This window comes from Rana temporaria, chromosome 3 (assembly GCF_905171775.1).
Source record: "Rana temporaria chromosome 3, aRanTem1.1, whole genome shotgun sequence".
Lineage (NCBI taxonomy): Eukaryota > Metazoa > Chordata > Amphibia > Anura > Ranidae > Rana > Rana temporaria.
Genome location: NC_053491.1, coordinates 39,759,066 through 39,777,674, shown reverse-complemented (window position 1 = coordinate 39,777,674; position 18,609 = coordinate 39,759,066). Strand labels below are relative to the sequence as shown.

At 46.2% G+C, this 18,609-nt stretch overlaps 1 protein-coding gene across 2 annotated transcripts in view; it reads left to right on the top strand.

Moving 5' to 3' along the window:
* The first annotated feature begins 8,596 nt into the window (after window positions 1–8,596).
* Window positions 8,597–18,609, top strand: part of KIF7 (kinesin family member 7) — a 114,921-nt gene continuing 104,908 nt past the window's right edge. For both annotated transcript variants that reach the window (XM_040342415.1, XM_040342414.1), the window contains exons 1-3: window positions 8,597–8,718; window positions 11,256–11,595; window positions 14,458–14,658. In XM_040342415.1, the coding sequence (XP_040198349.1) occupies window positions 11,271–11,595; window positions 14,458–14,658 (526 nt within the window). In that variant the 5' untranslated portion in view covers window positions 8,597–8,718; window positions 11,256–11,270. The remainder of the gene's footprint in view (window positions 8,719–11,255; window positions 11,596–14,457; window positions 14,659–18,609) is intronic.

Below are 18,609 nucleotides of genomic sequence, written 5' to 3'. Positions count from 1 at the left end.
TGGGAATGGAAATGATCCACCTACAGAGGGCTGAATTCAAAGACACCCTGAAAATCAAAGTGAAAAAATTATGCAGCAAGCTAGTCCATTTTGCTGAAATTTCATTGCAACAACTCAAAATGGTCCTCAGTAGTTTGTTTGGCCCCCAAGTGCTTGTATGCATGCCTGACAACATCAGGGCATGCTCCTAATGAGGTGATGGATGGTGTCCTGGGGTATTTCCTCCCAGATCTGGACTAGAGCATCACTGAGCTCCTGAACAGACTGAGGTGCAACCTGGCGGCACCGGATGGACCGAACTTAATGTTCCAGAGGTGTTGTTTTGGATTTAGGTCAGGTGAGTGTGGGGGCCATTCAATGCAGAGGCGTATCTAGTGAAAATGGCGCCTATGGCGAGCACTGAAACTGCGCCCCTGTCGAAACATTTAAAACCCATCTTTCAGATAACCTTAACCAAAAAAAACAGCTAACAAAACTAGTGATATTTATCATCCCTTGTGATACCTTGGGTAGTGACATATCCTCTTTATGGAGAAATCTGGGGTTTATTAGACCCCCGATCCCTCCTCTGCCCTCCAAGGCCAGGTAAATGCAGAACCAATACTGGGAGTGATGAAATCTTCATCACTTAAGGCCTTTTTACAGAGGAGAGGGAAAAACGTAAGTGCCTCCTTCTTCTTTGTGCATTGCCAATCCGACCAGGTGAAATGGGAGAGCCTAGGAGAACAGGGGAGGGCTGTGGCTGAACGCAGCAGGGATAGCGCTGCCATTGTCCATTAACAAAGGTGCTGAAAAGGAGATCCTGCCTTTGCTCGGGAGGAGGGAAGAGACCCTTAGACCCTGGTAAGTGCCTTGCTGCCCAGCCACTCAACAGCGCCCCCTTCTTATGGCGCCCATGGCACTTGGTGATTTTGTAGGACTCTGGCAGTGCTCATCCTGTTCCTCCTTGCACAAAGGAGCAGATACCGGTCCTGCTAATGGGTTAAGGACCTTCTACGGCTCTGTCCAGCTCTCCTAGAGTAACTGCCTGTCTCCTGAAATCTCCTCCATGCTCTGGAGACTGTGCTGGGAGACCCAGCAAACCTTCTGACAATGACATGTATTGATGTGCCATCCTGGAGGAGTTGGACTGCCTGTGCAACCTTTATAGGGTCCAAGTATCGCCTCGTGCTACCAGTAGTGACACTGACCCTAGCCAAATAAGTAGGGAAAAATAAATATCAGACACCTCCACATGAAAAACCATTCCTGTTTTGGAGGTTGTCTCATTGTTTCCCATCTAGTGCACCTGTTGTTAATTTCAATTGACAGCAAAGTAGCTGAAACTGCTTAACAACCCCCTCTGTATACACCCCTCCCCCTCTGCTACTTAACTGACCTGATCAATATCCCAGGAGTTCTGATTCAAAAGTGTTCCTTTTTTTTGAGCAGTATATATAGAAGATCTCACGAAAGTGAGTACACCCCTCACATTTTTGTAAACATTTTAACCACTTAAGGACCGCCTAACACCGATATACGTTGGCAGAATGGCACGGCTGGGCACAGGCACGTACCTGTACGTCACCTTTAAGAGCCCAGCCGTGGGTCGTGCGTGCACGCTCGCTACCCGGTTTCGAAGCTCCATGACCACACCCGCGGGACCCGCGGAGCCGATCCCTGCCAGTGTCCCGCAATCGGTCACAGGAGCTGAAGAACGGGGAGAGGTGTGTGTAAACACACCTTCCCCGTTCTTCTGTGTGGCAGTGGCAGTGATCGTCTGTTCCCTGTTATAGGGAAAGACGATCAGTAATGTCACACCTACAGCCATGCCCCCCTACAGTAAGAATCACTCCCTTAGGGCACACTTAACCCCTTAGCGCCCCCTAGTGGTTAACCCCTTCACTGCCATTGTCATTTTCACAGTAATCATTGCATTTTTATAGCACTGATCGCTGTGAAAATGTCAATGGTCCCAAAAATGTGTCAAAAGTGTCTGATGTGTCCGCCATAATGTCGCAGTCATGAAAAAAATCGCTGATCGCTGCCATTACTAATAAAAAAAAATTATTAATAAAAATGCCATAAAACTATCCCCTATTTTGTAAACGCTATAACTTTTGCGCAAACCAATCAATAAACAATTGATGCGATTTTTTTTACCAAAAATAAGTAGAAGAATACGTATCGGCCTAAATATTTTTTGGGGATATTTATTATAGCAAAAAAGTTAAAAATATTGAATTTTTTTCAAAATTGTCGCTCTATTTTTGTTTATAGCGCAAAAAAATAAAACTGCAGAGGTGATCAAATACCACTAAACAAAAGCTCTTTTTTTTAGAAAAAAAGGACGCCAATTTTGTTTGGGAACCATGTTGCACGACTGCGCAATTGTAAGTTAAAGCGACGCAGTGCGGAATCGCAAAAAGGGGTAAGATCCTTAACCTGCATAATAGTCCGGTTCTTAAGTGGTTAATATATCTTTTCATGTGACAACCAGTGTTAATTTTGTCAACTAAAACATTTTAGTCGACTAAATTAATACTATTTTAGTCTATTAAAATACGACTAAAAGGAAAACAATTGAGATTACTAAACTACGACTAAAACTAAGGGCCAGATTCACCAAAAAGATACGACGCCGTATCTCTGTTTCTATCTATGCGACTGATTCATAGAATCAGTTACACATAGATAGCCAGAAGATCCGACAGGTGTAATTGTTTTACACTGTCGGATCTTAGGATGCAATTCCGCGGCCGCCGCTGGGGGGAGTTTGCGTCGTAAACCAGCATCGGGTATGCAAATTAGGAGTTACGGCGATTCCCGACGGATTTTCGCGTTCGCTACGTCACCGCCAGTCTAGCTTCCCGTCGCAAAGTTAGTCGTTTTTTTTTGTGCCTTAACTTTACGCAGCAATCGGATTGCTGTATAAAGTATGCCCGTCGTTCCCGCGTCGAAATTTAAAAAATAACGTCGTTTGCGTAAGCCGTCCGGGAATACGGAATTGCGCTACGCGCGTCGCCGTTCGAAAAAATGACGTCACGGTGCGTAAAGCACGGCGGGAGTTAAGAAACGGAGCATGCGCAGTAGGTCCGGCGTGGGAGCGCGCCTAATTTAAATGGCACACGCCCATTTAAATTGGCCGCCTTGCGCCGGAGGCCGCCGGCGTAGGTTTTCATCGCAAGTGCTTGGTGAATCAGGCACTTGCGATGAAAAGTTGCGGCGGTGTAACGTATCTACGATACGTTACGCCGCCGCACTTCTACGTGAATCTGGCCCTAAAATGCCATTTTAGTCAAAAGACTAAGACTAAAACTAAATTGAAATTTGACTTCAAAATTAACTCTGGTCTGTAGTGCATGTTCATACCTCAATACAATAAATAATAAAATATTAGATTTATCACTCCAGCAGTGAGTTTGGCGATTGTAGAGAAATGTTAACTAATGCATTACAATTTAATTACACTCATTGGATTTTAGACGACTAAAATTAGTTTCACTGGAGGTTTTAGCCCAGGTTCACACTGGGTACGATTTGCTTCGATTTGAGATGCGATTTCACATGTGAAATCGCATCTCAAATCGGCGGCATTTACCGGCAATTGTCGGCACCGTTGACACCGTCCTAATCGGTGCAACGCCGCATCTGTGGCGCTGCACCAATTTCAAAAAGTAGTTCCTGTACTACTTTTTGCGATTTCGGGCCGCGATTTACATTGACATCTGTGCAGGTTTCTCTTAAATCGCGGCCGAAATTGGGACTGCCAGCGGGAGTTCAGCTGAACTCGCACGGCTTCACTCCCGCAGCCCAGTGTAAACCTGGGCTTAGTCAACTAAAATGTACTGGAGATTTAGTCGACTAAATACGACTAAAACACAGCACAGCACAGCTGCAATCTGTCAGCAGATCCTGCTTAATGATGAGCTTTCTTTTGGTGGTATTTGATCTCCTCTGCGGTTTTAATTTTTTGCGCTATATACAAAAGAACAGCGACAATTTTGAAAAAATAAATACTTTTTGCTATAAATATCCCAAACATTTTTTTTCCCTCAGTTTAGGCCAACATGTATTCTTCTACATATTTTTGGTAAAAAAAAAAATCGCAATAGGCGTATATTGATTGGTTTGCGCAAAAGTTATAGCGTCTACAAAATAGGGGATAGATTTATAGCATTTTTATAATTATTATTTTTTTTTACTAATAATGGGGACTGCGACATTATGGCGGACACATCGGACACTTTTGACACATGTTTGGGACCATTGACAATTATACAGCGACCAGTGCTATAAAAGTGCACTGATTACTGTAAAAATGTCACTGGCAGGGAAGGGGTTAACACTAGGGGGCGATCAAGGGGTTAAATGTGTCCCTAATGTGTGTTCTAACTGTAGGGGGGGATGGGACTTACTACTGGAAATGACAGATTGCTGTTCATACTTAGTATGAACACACGATCAGTCATTTCTCCCCTGAAAGAACCGGGAGCTGTGTGTATACACACAGCTCCCGGTTCTCGCTCTGTCACGAGCGATCGTGGATGCCCGGCGGTCATCGAGCGCGCCGGGCACTCGCATCGGCTCTGGGGGCGAGCAGCGGCGCGCGCATGCCCCTAGTGGTCACAGGGCGAAGCGACGTAACATAACATAACGTCGCTTCGCCCAGCCGAGCAATGTTGCCACAGTAAAACTGCGGCCGCTGGTCGGCAAGTTGTTAAAGCAACGTAGTGCTGAATAGCAAAAAATGGTCTGGTCTTGAAGGGGGTAAAAGCTTCTGGAGCTCAAGTGGTTATATTTCTGGCACAGTGTTAGAATGCCAGGATGAGTGACATCATCAAGTTGGCCAAACACCATCACACGGCACAAGCCGGGGAGAAGATGCGAGTGGCGGCCAGGCCCGGATTTCCCACAAGGCCACTGAGGCCAGGCCTTGGGGCGGCAGGGCGCCAAGGGGAGGCAGTGGCATGGAGTCCCCCGACGCCCAGTTAAGGGCGGTAAGTTATGGGGGAATCCGCTCGCTCGTTAACAAGTGATTGAGGCGATGTCGCCGAAATCACTTGTAAAATGTGTGCTCCCGTCCGTCCTCCCCTCTCCCCCCACCCCACATATCTCTCTTTGCTGGCTCTATCTTCGGCACACCGTCCTCCCCTGGCCACCGAGTCTGTCTCCTGTCCCTGCTGCCGATGTACACAGTGAGAGGGGTGAGCTGTGCTCTTCCCATCTCAGCTGTGACAGAAGTTCTAGCACAGTGCTAGGACTCCTGTTTTGGAGGTGACCGGGTCAATAAAGAGAACATGTCACCTCCAATTGCTATCACACAGGGAATTGTTTTCTCCTGTGTGATAGCAAAAAAGTTAAGTGAAAAAAATTGATAAAAAATAAATAAATAATAAGAAATACTAATTAAATTAATAAAATTGTAAAGAATAAGAAAAATAATAAGGAAAATAATAAGAAAATTCTACAGAAATTTAAAAAAGTAAGCGACAAGCTACAAAAAACAAGTGATAAAAAAGTAAAGAATTATTTTAAAAATTTGAACTAACCGTGCCGCCCATTCTCCGTTGATTTGGGGGGGGGTTCGGTTGGCAGAGAGGGGGTGCATTGCGGAACCTGGCCTTGGGGCGGCAGGGAGAGCAAATCCGGCCCTGGTGGCGGCGAAGGACCTCGCAGGTGTCGGTCCATTGTAGCAGAGGTGAGTTTGTGTGCCTTTTAGTTCTGCTTTAAAGGCAAGTTGTAATATATTAAAGATAGAAAAGAAAGGTATTTGGAACCAAGGGTGGGTGTTATGAAAAAATAAATAAATCAGTCTTTATTAAATGGTAATTATTCCCCACTAAGCAATCCCTACATGCTAAACAAGAATAAATCAGACAATGTTGTCTAGACTGCGCTCTGCTCAACCCACAGAAAAAAATCAACAGGGTAACAGCTGCATAAAACAATACCACATTAGGAACATACTGTGCCAGATATATTTCAAGGAATAATAAACTGAAAAGATCTTTACAAGTCATAATAAAACAAATGTAACTGAGCAGTTGGTTAATAATAAATAATCCAGGACTTTGTTAAAAATTAAAATGATAAATCTTTTAAAGACACATCTATCTTGTGAGGCTGCTGGCATGCAGACCCGTTTATAGCAGAGGACAGAAGAGACCGAATAACTCATTTGCGAGAATAACATTTAAAAAAAATATATGAGAAATTGTAACCTTGAAATCTCCAGCTCCCCCTGGTGTCCACTCTTTCAGCTACACTGGAAGGAACTTGCACACTAACCCCTATTGAGCCCTGGTTCACATTGGTGCGTTTCGACATGCGATTCGACATGTCAAATTGGTGGCAATTGCCGGCAATGACGCCGTCCTTATTGGTGCGGCACTGCATTTGCGCCACGGCTCCGATTTCAAAAAGTAGTTTCTGTACTTCTTTTTGCGATTGGAGTGCGATTTTTTTCTATTGACATCTGTGCAGAAACCCGCACAGATGTCTATGAAATCGCAGACAGAATTGGGACTGACATGTAGGAGTGAAATCTTCATTCCTACAGATCAGTGTGAACCTGGAGCTCCACCCAGAAATGGAACTTCTGCGGATCGGATTCCTCTCCGGTGTCACATTTGGCACCTTTCAGGGGAAGGGGGGAGCACATACCTGTCAAATCTGGGAAAGATTGCCGCAAATAGATGTGCGCCGCCCCCCCCCGCTGCCTTCTGGGAGACACACAGGTCCCAGAACACAGCAGGGACCATTCAGAAAGCACAGCACGACTCGTGCATGCACATACTTGCCAACTTTTTGAAGTGGGAAGGAGGGACACCTATTACACCTATTAGAAAAAGTGTGCAGTCATAGGACACACCCCATACCACACCCCCTTCAGAGTAATTATACAAAAAAAGATTGCTTAAGCCAGTGATAGCGAACCTTGGAACCCCAGATGTTTTGGAACCGATGACAGGGAGCAGTAGATCCAGTGGCGGTGCGTCTATAGTGGGCGCAGGAGCGCCGCCCCCTCTCTCCTGCACCACCACTGAATCAATACATAGATTCATGCATTGCATGAATCTATGTATTGTCGCCGACTCCGTTGCCGCCCACTATTCAGATGGCCGGCCCCCTGGTGAGTGCCAGCCATCTGAATAACAGCAGTTGATTGGCTTTGGAAGTGTCTATCAGAGCCAGCGGCTCTGATAGGCTTCCTGATTACAGCCTGAGGGCTGTAATCGGCTTCCAAATTGTTAACCAGGGGACGCACACGTCTCAGCCAATCAGGTTCACCGGGTCTGGTTACCGGTAACCTGATTGGCTGAAGTGTCATCGAGGGCGGGAAAAGACATTGAGGGACAGTGGAGGGAGGATGGCTGACCCGAGAAAGGTAAGTGCCGGGCGGGGGGCAATCTGGCAGCATTTTACATGGCAAACTGGCAGATTTTGAGGGGGAAAACTGGCGGCAATTGATGGGCACAGTGGCTGCGTTTGATGGCGTAGCAGAGTGGTGACAATTGATGGGCACAGTGGCGACAATTGATGGCACAGTGGCTGCGTTTGATGGCATGACACAGTGACTGCGTTTGATGGCATGGCACAGTGGCGACAATTGATGGCACAGTGGTGACAAATGATGGCATGGCACAGTGGCGACAATTGATGGCACAGTAGAGACAATTGATGGCATGGCACAGTGGCAACAATTGATGGGCACAGTGGCGACAATTGATGGGCACAGTGGCTGCGTTTGATGGGCACAGTGGCTGCAGTTAATGGGCACAGTGGCTGCAATTGATGGGCACAGTGGCTGCATTTGATGGACACAGTGGCTGCATTTGATGGGCACAGTTGCTGCAGTTGATGGGCACAGTGATGGGCACAGTCGCTGCAATTTTTTTTTCATCGTTTGTTTGTGCCCCCAAAAATTTTGAGCACCAGCCGCCACTGAGTAGATCTCTGTCATGTCACTAGGCAGAACAGGGAAATTCCTTGTTTATATAGGCATTTCCCTGTTCTGCCTCTCCGTCTCACAATCACGGGCCACCAGCGAACATCGAGTTTTTTACATTTCAAATTGACGTACGGGTATTATTCGTTAGTTATTATTTCAGATTTTCGAGTTTTGGGGATTTCGGTTTTCCATTTTTATTTTTGGATTTCAAAATTTTCGGATTTTTTCATTTAGAATTTCAGAATTTCCAAATTTTCGAATTTCCGAAATTTTAAATTTCCAGATTTTCGAATTGCAGCTCAGCCACCTATTTATTTATTTTTTTACAATAAACTGTGATAGGAACAAAAGTGTGTACATTCTCATATACATATATACATACATACACAGTAAACACACAATATTATGTATTTTTGTCATTATTCCTTTAATATATATATAAAACAAATACATTGGTTACAGGGGGACTATTATTACTATTATCAGTAAGTACAAGTCTGCAGGAATCTTCCAGGGACAGAACTCCATAGCCTGGGGCTGTCCCTGAATTCCATACAGGAAGTATGTGTGCATCCCAGAAGTGTGATGTTCAGCGGTACCCAGCTATATGCCAGGCGGACACAAAAAATCGCTTCTATGTTCCCGGTCGGACAGGCAAACAGCGCGCACGCCACTAGAGGGCGCTGCTAGCTATGTGGATAGTGATGGTGCTGTGGTCTCCAGTGATGGGCGCTCCTCTATAGAACATCCAGCGGGAGGGATCGCCGGGCTCCCGGTGTGTTCAGGTGAAGGGCCGGTCACCGGGGTTTTCTATTGTTCCTATCGTTATCAGAGCACTGAGGGCGGTGCAATGCACGGTGTATTCCTGCAGGAGGCAGCCTCCTCCCCTGGCATTGTGTGTGATGTCTGAGGTCTTCCTCTGCTCATCACCAGCACAATGTCCTCCTATATCTCCCATGTGTGCCAGGCTGATCCTTCTCCCTCTCTCTGTGATCAATGCCATCTTTTACATTATATGACTTTTCACCTCTTTGTTGTGTCCCAGTGTTTCTGATCTCCTGCATCCTCTTTGTAGCCACTTCCAGGCTGCATTGTAATTCTCAGGGGGGTCTCCAAGTTGTGATAACAGAGGAGCATGATTGGTTAACGTGGACCTCCGCTCAGGTTTTTTGCTTTCTCCATCCCTGCCCCCCACAACCCCCCTCTTACCGTCTCCTAGGGAGGAGGAATGACACCCGGATCCTCCTGCAAGCTCGGGGGGTGTCCAGGCAGCACTGCGTTGTCGGGGGGCTGGGCAACGTTAGTTTGACATGGGGGTAGCCGGTTCTTCGGTTGGGGGGAGGGCATTCAACAGGCAGCTATTGTCGGTTCATCAGGGGGAGCAGGCATATTTGGGGGGGGGGGGGGGGCTGGGTAGAGTTGGTTCATCACATGAATGGTCAAGTTATCAAAGGGGGGTATTGTCGGTTCTTCAGGGGGGAGCAGCCATATTTGTGGTGGGGGGGGGGGCTGGGTAGAGTTGGTTCATCGCATGAATGGTCAAGTTATCAAAGGGGGTGGTATTGTCGGTTCTTCAGGGGTAGCCATTGACGATTTGAGGGGAGGGGCTGAGCAGAGTCCGTTCATCACATGGACGATCGATTTATTGAGGGGACAGCCATTGTCGATTCTTCATGGGGGGTGGGGCATTTTTGGTTCTTTGGGGGGCAGCCATTGCTGGTTCATTAAGTGGTGGGGGCAGCCAGAGTCGGTTCATCAGAGGGGAGTGGGGGGGGGCCATAGTCAGTTCCTCTGGGTTGGGGGGTGGGCAGCGTCAATCCATCATAGGGGCCGGCGTGGTTTCTTCAGGGGACTGGGGGCCCATTCCTATGTGATCCGGGTGCAATGCGATCTCCGCTCATTCATTTGAATGGACTGAAATCGCACTGGAGCGGCACCAAAAGTAGTACATGCCACTACTTTACCAAATGCAAAGCAACCGGATGGCATGGTACTGCAGTGCAGCATTCTCTTCTGATTGGCTGCCCGACACTGAGGCAGGCAGACGCACTGAGTTTGTCACCTGCATTTGGGGTGTCCTTAGGTTAACATTGACAATCGCAGCCGATCACGACACGATTGAACTCGGTGCGGGAAACATGCCCGGAACGTGGGTTTCCTGTACCGCTTTCTGGTGTGAACTGTACCTGGCTGAACGTGGAAGAAAGATGGATCCTGATGATGAAAGGGACCAAGATGGCGGTGTGGGTCGCAGTGTCGTGCAGCTGATCAGACCGGAATGATGCAGCTGTCTGCTTGCAGGAGATTTAAAGATGTCACTACTGTGCTGCTCACTGTTCTTCTTGCTGGAGGCTGTGACATGAAGAAGGGACTCCCCCCTCTCCTTCACACAGGAACAGAGCTGAGGCTGTCAATCACAGGCTGTGTACTGGAGCTCCCTCACATGTCCCATTTTTTTTTCTCTTGGTGTCGGGAAAACTTGTGAGATGTGACTCATGCTGATGGCATAGAAATAAAGCAGCAGACAGAAGTGACACCTAAGGCTCTGGATTGAGACAAGTACACGCTATAGAGCAGTGGTTCTCAACCTGGGGGTCAAATGATGATTTGCCAGGGGTCACCAAATCCTGGGCTGTTCCTGAAGCCTGCACCTCTTTTGCAGCCACCCAGCAGGGCAGTCCCTGGAGCCCACGGCCGCCCACTCAGCCTCTTTGCAGCCACCCAGCAGGGCAGTCCCTGGAGCCCACGGCCGCCCACTCAGTCTCTTTGCAGCCACCCAGCAGGGCAGTCCCTGGAGCCCACGGCCGCCCGCTCAGCCTCTTTGCAGCCGCCCATTCAGTTTGTGACATGGCTGGGGGGAAGAGACTAGCGGTCAGCTGACTGGTGAGGAATGTGAAGTGGGAGGGGCTGGGGGAGACCCTATCTCCTGATTTCGGTAGAGGTGTCACTGCTACGAGACACCACAAAGTCGGAGACATAGTGAGGGGGGGGGAGAAATTAGGATAGAGAGATAAAAGGGAAAGAAAGGAGAACAAAGAGTGGTACATACTAAAATGTACTATAAGGGGTTTTAATACTTCACGAATGTTCGCGGGTTAGGGGTGCAAATTACTTGTCCTGCCTTGGGTGCTGACAGCCCACGCTACGAACATTTTTACTGTTAGGGGTCCCCACAACTTGGAAAATGTTATCAAGGGGTCACTGCATTTGGAGGGTTGAGAACCCCTGATCTATAGAGGGATATGCTTTGTCCATGTTTCATGTCTGAGGTTTTCAACAACTTTAACATAAAGCAGTAACATTTCTTTTATCTGTTGTTCAGCTCCAGTGTTTCCCGATGGGTTCCAAAGGCCAGCCCGTTCGTGCGGAGGAGACATCTGTGCAGGTGGCTGTCAGAGTCCGTCCTCTGCTTCCTAAAGAAAGGCTCCATGGACAGCAGACTTGTGTTCACATTGAGCCCGACCAGCAAGGCCTGACTCTGGGCACCAACAGACACTTCCAATTCCAGGATATCCAGGATGAAGCGTGCAGCCAGGAGACGGTGTACAGCCGCAGTGTCCAGCCTTTACTGGAAGCCTTCTTTCAAGGGTTCAACGTCACTGTAGTAGCCTATGGGCAGACGGGATCGGGGAAAACCTACACCATTGGAGAAGCAAGTATATGTGAGTATGTCTGGAGACAGTTTATAGAACTATCCATCAATCGTTATTTATTTTTGTCATGGAAGCCTGTGCGTCCCACGTTTGCTGAACTTCTACCCTTTCCATCAACTACCCCCCCCCCCCCCATCCACAGTTACTACCTTATGAGTCACTTATATTACTTACACCTCCCTTTTAGGTTGTAAGCTCTCAAGAGCAGGGTTCTTCTAAAGCTGGGCATAGATGGTATTTTTTTTAGTTCAGCCAGTGGGCTGACCAGGGGAAAAATAAAGAGATTCCACCATCCACACAATGAGGTAGATGGAGGAATTACCCCTTCCCTATGCTGGGACATTATAGTCTGACAGAAGCACCCCCTGCCGTCAGAATACACTAATCAGCGGCTGCAGTTGATTGACAAAAGTTTTCACGCGTGTCTGTTCCAGCAGAGCTCACTCTAATAATCAACTTCTGTCTAACAGAGAGACACACAGAGACTGGTCCCTGCTAAACCAGCTGAATTTTGATTTTTCTATGCCCAACTTAGGGCCAGATTCTCAAAAGAGATACGCCGTCGTATCTATGCGCCTGATTCTTAGAATCAGTTACGCATAGATTTCCCTTAGATCCAACAGGCGTAAGTCTCTTACGCCGTCGGATCGTAAATGCATTTTTACGCTGACCGCTAGAGGCAAGTATGCTGATTTACGCGTTGAAATATGTAAATCAGCAAGATACGCGAATTCACGAACGTACGCCCGGCCAACGCAGTACATTTACGCCGTTTACGTTAGGCTTTTCCTTGGCGTATAGTTACCCCTGCTATATGGTGGTGTAAGTGCGGCGTACCAATGTTAAGTATGGCCGTCGTTCCCGCGACGAAATTTGAAAAATTTTGCGTCGTTTGCTTAACTCGTCCGTGAATGGGGCTGGACGTAATTTACGTCCACGTCAAAACCAATACGTCCTTGCGGCGTATTAGAAACAATGCACACTGGGAGATTTCCACGGACGGCGCATGCGCCGTTCGTGAAAAACGTCAATCACGTCGGGTCACATAAAATTAACATAAAACACGCCCCCCTGTCCCACATTTGAATTAGGTGGGCTTACGCCGGCTGATTTACGCTACGCCACCGCAAATTACGGAGCAAGTGCTTTGAGAATGCTGCACTTGCCCGTCTAAATTGGCGGAGGCGTAACGTAAATCAGATACGTTACGCCCGCACAAAGTCACGCGCGGCTACAAGAATCTGGCCCTTAAAGAATAAATCTGGGCAAAATTTTAATTTTCCCATTCAGTTGGGCTGTGCCCGCATTGCATGGGTTAACTGCTCGTTTTTGTCTAGGGGATTGCAGATCGGATACTTGCCTAATCTGCCAATCCTCTGAGTGCAAGACTACCCCCCCCCCCCCCCCCCATGGTCTTGCAGCAGGGTCAGCAACCTATTTCCACTTAAGGGAATTGAATGTATGTGAATTCATGGAGGGCCGCATTCACCTGCTAATAAATGAAGATAACATTACACCGCCCCCGCACCTCTGGCCCTCTTTACTAAGCATGAGCTCTGGCGTGTTCGCATAGTACATGTGCAGAGCCCGCCAGGAAGTCTGCGCTGCGCTAATCACGAGCATCGGACAATGTCTCCCTGGCTGTGATGTGCAGACTTCCTGGCGGGCTCTGCACGTGTACTATGCGAACACGCCAGAGCTCATCCTTACTCTTTACATTAGACAGCCCCCTGCACCTTTTACATTACACAGACAGCCCCCTGCACATCACACAGCCCCCCCCCCCCCCAGCTGTGTAATATTTTACTTTTTTATTTTTACACTGTCCTTTTAAAAAAAAATAAAAAAATTGGGATCACTTTTATTCCTATTACAAGGAATGTAAACATCCCTTGTAATAGAAAAAAAAAACATGACAGGACCTCTTTAATGTGAGATATGGGGTCAAAAGGGCCTCAGATCTAACATTTACACTTGAAAGCAATAAAAAAAAAAGTGTTAAGTGTCACTTTAAGACCGTTAGGCGGAAGTGACGCTTGACGTCCAAGGACATAGAGTCAAGTGGGGGCCATCATGCCCTCACTCGTCTTCCTGCCCATCAAGCCACAGGATCGGATCGTCTCCGCCGCTTCCAACAACTCTGGTAAGCAGCAAGGGGGGGTGAAGGGGCACCTCTCCCGCTGAGCATAAGTGATCTTACGGCGAATCTGCCGCTGAGACCACTTTTATGTGAAAGTGGATCGCCCGCTGTTTAAAAAGATACCGGGGTTATGGCAGCTATCTAACCTCAAAGTAATGATACGTGTGTGTATATATACAGTGAGCGGTCCAGGAGTGGTTAAGGAGGCTCTGGTTGTGGCAGTGATCTCTGGCACTCCTTGGCTATATATCCGGTTTCTCTGACTTACGTCTGCAGTCTTCAGCTACACCTGTAGCATGTCCATAGTTTCTGCAGGTCTGGCTTGTAATGGCAGTGATCTCTAACAATCATGTAACAGTCCTTCTTTCTCTGATTATCTTCAGCTACACCTGTATCATGTCCACAGTTGCTGCGGGTCTAGCTTGTAATGACTGATCTCTGTCAGTCACCTGTAACATGTTCCCTTTCTTTGACTATCTTCAGAGGCAGGTCTGCAGTCTTCACTGTCCATTACTTGTAGGTCTGGTTATCTCCTATACATGTCCACAGTCTAAAAATCATCTCTAGTGTAACATATACTGAATAATCTGAGCGGCACTTGTTGGTGTCAGCGGTGACATTTCACTTCCCGTATGTCGGGCTGCAAAAGATGCTGTTAATTCTTTTTCATTTAGTTGACAAATGTTCTCTAACTATTTGTATGTTGTTGTAATAATTTTGTTTTGTTTCAGCGTCTATCTCAGAAGATGAGCAGGGAATCATTCCACGTGCTATGGCTGAAATCTTTAAACTGGTTGATGAAAATGATCTGATTGATTTCACCATCCGAGTCTCCTATCTGGAGGTCTATAAGGAAGAATTCAGAGATCTCCTGGAGGTGCAGACCTCTAGTAAAGACATTTTGATCAGAGAGGATGACAAAGGCAGTGTAGGTAAGTAACAGTAAAATAATTCGCCTGGTTGGATTCCGCTCGGTTCAGAATGAGTTGAGTAGAACGTGCTTTGGGCTTCAGATACTTGCTGTAAAATGTTTTTGGTGTGTCATCTTTATAAGAAAGGAAATAGCTCTTAAGCCCTGTACACACGATCGGTCCATCCAATGAGAACGGTCTGATGGATCGGTTAACCGATGAAGCTGACTGATGGTCCGTCGTGCCTACACACCATCGGTTAAAAAACCGATCGTGTCAGAACGCGGTGACGTAAAACACAACGACGTGCTGAAAAAAAACGAAGTTCAATGCTTCCAAGCATGCGTCGACTTGATTCTGAGCATGCGTGGATTTTTAACCGATGGTTGTGCCTACTAACGATCGGGTTTTAACTATCGGTTAGGAATCCATCGGTTAAATTTAAAACAAGTTGGCTTTTTTTTTAACCGATGGCGCCCACACACGATCGGTTTGGACTGATGAAAAGGGTCCATCAGACGCGGCCAGCCATCACCTTTTTTATTTCCTTCAATAAAAATCAGGGCTGTGGAGTCGGTAGATAAATGTTCCGACTCCTCAGTTTTATGTACTTCCGACTCCCCGACTCCGACTCCTCTGTATTAATATGCAAATGTTTTTATACATTCCTTGAGGGAAAGAAACGCAACCTACCACAGGACTACTGGCTGGGAAGCCAACAGTCTACTGTATTGCACAGTTTAAGCAAAAGACAAACACAATGAAAACAAAGTTTTATTAATTTTTTTTTATTAATCAATCAAGTGGCTGGATAGTAGCAGCAGGCATAAACATCAGGAACAGGATCTTTACCAGTTCAAAAATACAAACCACATTATTTGGTTGTTTTAGAACAAAAACAAAGCTTATCTATAATGAACCAAAAACAAAATCTGTAAAACCTAGAAATGGTTTATATTAATCTTGAAATGTAGTTATAGGCTTAGAAAATGCAAATCAATTCAATGTAGAGTTCTAAGGAAGAGAATTGCCTCTGCCAGATCCTCTTTCATAGAGGCTCTTAAGTCAGACTTTATTATTTTTAGGGCTGAAAATAATCTTTCGACACTGACTTGGGTGGGTGGCATTGCAGTAACTATTCTGGCCACATCACTAACGATCTCTGGATAAACAAGGATGGCTTCTTCAACAGTAAGTTTTGATGAGCGATCATACTTTTCAACTTCTTTTAGTGCTTTATAAAACTCCTGTTGGAATTTTTTTTATTTGGACACTTACTGGTTCTCTAACATGCGTTCCCTGTAAAAGCAGAACACAACACTATGGAAAGTATAAGTATTGCAGCTCCTAATTGTGCGTTGCGTGCCATATAGTGAAGCACATGAAAAGCGCGCTTCTTCACGGTCACTTAACCTGTTCGTTTTGCGGTTACGTGAGGCACTGCATGCATTGGTCTTTATTCTTACAGTAGAGAAGTCATTAATTAGAACTTTTTGTGAATTGGGACATTTAAACTTGCTTTTTTTTATTTATATTTATTCCAATCTAAATTTAGTAGTCGGAGTCGGTGCATTGTTTGCCGACTCCGACTCCAGGTACCCAAAATTTCCCCCGACTCCGACCCCACAGCCCTGATAAAAATATAAAATAAATGCGCCCCCTTACCACTTACCCCTTCCCCCCCCCCCCCCCCCCCCCCATCTGTCTCTCTACTATCACCTTTTTCCCGCTTCTGAACATCAAAGGCGAGCTTTGCACGTCTATTTCTGCCTGTCTCCTTTCCACTCTCCTCCTCTATATTCATCGATTCCCCCGCTCTCTTCTCTCTCTACAAACTGCTGAGTACTTTCTAATCTCCTCCCTTAACGGAGGTGTCCATGAGCAGAAACACGGATCACTCCCTTCAGAACTCTTGTGTTAGCTAGCACCAGGACCCATCTGGTACCATTGTGCACTCAAATATTATTTCAATGACTGCACTTCTATGCAGCAACTTCTATGCAGCAACAACAACAAAAATACATTCACATATTTTTGCAGGTAAAAAAATAAATAAACTTATTACCATATCCCCCTGTGGCCTTTCAGTTACAACGCTACAATACTGAATGAACTATGAGTGTGCTAAGCAGCGTGATTGCAGCCCATTTAAACTACAAGTACGTCTGTCATGGTGGAAGATTGCATTTGTATTTTTTTTCATTCATAGGAGTCTACGAATCAATCTATGATGTGGCTGCGTGGGCAGGGCCATGCTGTTTTCAAAAAGTGACAGCGGGTGTGGGGAGAGGATTCCCCCACCCGCTATCACAGAGAGGGGAGCACTGCTGGTGGCAGGTGGTTGCATAGGAGCATGTTGCACACTAAATATGGGTGTAACATTCTCCTAAAGGTGAACATATCTTTTAAATAGTTAATATTCCTATGTAAAGCACTTCATGGTAAAACCAAGTTGCCATGTAACCAGTATGTCTGAAATGTAAGCTGGCTAAACTCTGTTTGAATTTTGTCTGGTTCCTGATGACCTGGCTGAAATTCACTTAGTGGGTGACTTTGTGAGCCCTCTTCTGTCCGACATCCTTTGGTTAAAAAATTGAAGGAGCCCAACAAAAAATTGTTGGCTGAATAACGGCTGCATCCAGTCAAGTGCTACTGATTTTCAGGTATTCTGACAGCTGTATTTTTTTTTTTTTGCAAAAGTGTTTTTTATTGGACAATGTTTGGACCCGCATACAATAAAAAACCCATGTTAACGCCGTCAATATTTTTATCGCGCGATTAACGCAGGAGCCCTCGGGGTGGACGTGCAGAGTGTGCAGCGGCGCGGCTTACCTTCTCGCTGGATTCACAGGCAAGTTACTCACCTTGTCCCTGGATCCAGCGATGCCACCCCGCTGTGTGATCGAGCGGGTCCTCCTCGCTTGGCGGGTCCTCCTCGCTCGGCGGGTCCTCCTCGCTCGATTCACAGTGCCTGTGTGCCGCCGATCTCCGTTCCCTGCGACGTTACGACGCACGGGAGCGGAGAACGGCGCCAAATTCAAAAAAGTAAACAAACACAATACACACAGTATACTGTAATCTTATAGATTACAGTACTGTATGTAAAAAATACACACACCCCTTGTCCCTAGTGGTCTGCCCATTGTCCTACATGTACTTTTATAAAATAAAAACTATTCTTTCTGCCTGAAAAACTGTAGATTGTCCAAAAGTGTCCCTTTATGTCAAAAATGGTTTTAGATCAGCTAGAAAACAGCGATCATAAATTATAATCACTTGCAGAATTGTGCGATATTTGTGGGGAAATTCGTCATAAATTAGATAGATTAATCGTGAGTTAACTATGACATTAATGCGATTAATCGCGATTAAAAATTTTAATCGTTTGACAGCACTAATATATATACATGTACAACACTAGTACTTTTTGTAAGTAGGAAAGGGTTAAAACCTCTGTACCTTTCTTTCCCTGGGAATATATATATATATATATATATATATATATATATATATATATATATACATACATACATACATACATACATACATACATACATACATACATACATACATTTTAGGGTCACAGGGAAAGAGAGGTGCAGAGGTTTTAACTCTTTCCTATGCTACTTACAAAGGTGCTAGTGTTTGTCTTCTTTAAGGCCCCTTTCACACTGTGGCGGGAGGCGCGGTGGCGGTATAGCGGCGCTAAAAATAGCAGCGCTATACCGTCGGAATTGCCACGGGAATTTGGCCGCTAGCGGTACGGTATTAACCCCCGCTAGCATCCGATAAAGGGTTAATACCGCCCGCAATGCGCCTCTGCAGAGGCGCATTGCAGGCAGTATTACCGTGGTTTCCCATTGTTTTAAATGGGAAGGAGCGGTATACATACCGCTCCTCTCACCGCTCCAAAGATGCTGCTTGCAGGAGATCTTTTTCTCTCCTGCCAGCGCATCGCCTCAGTGTGAAAGC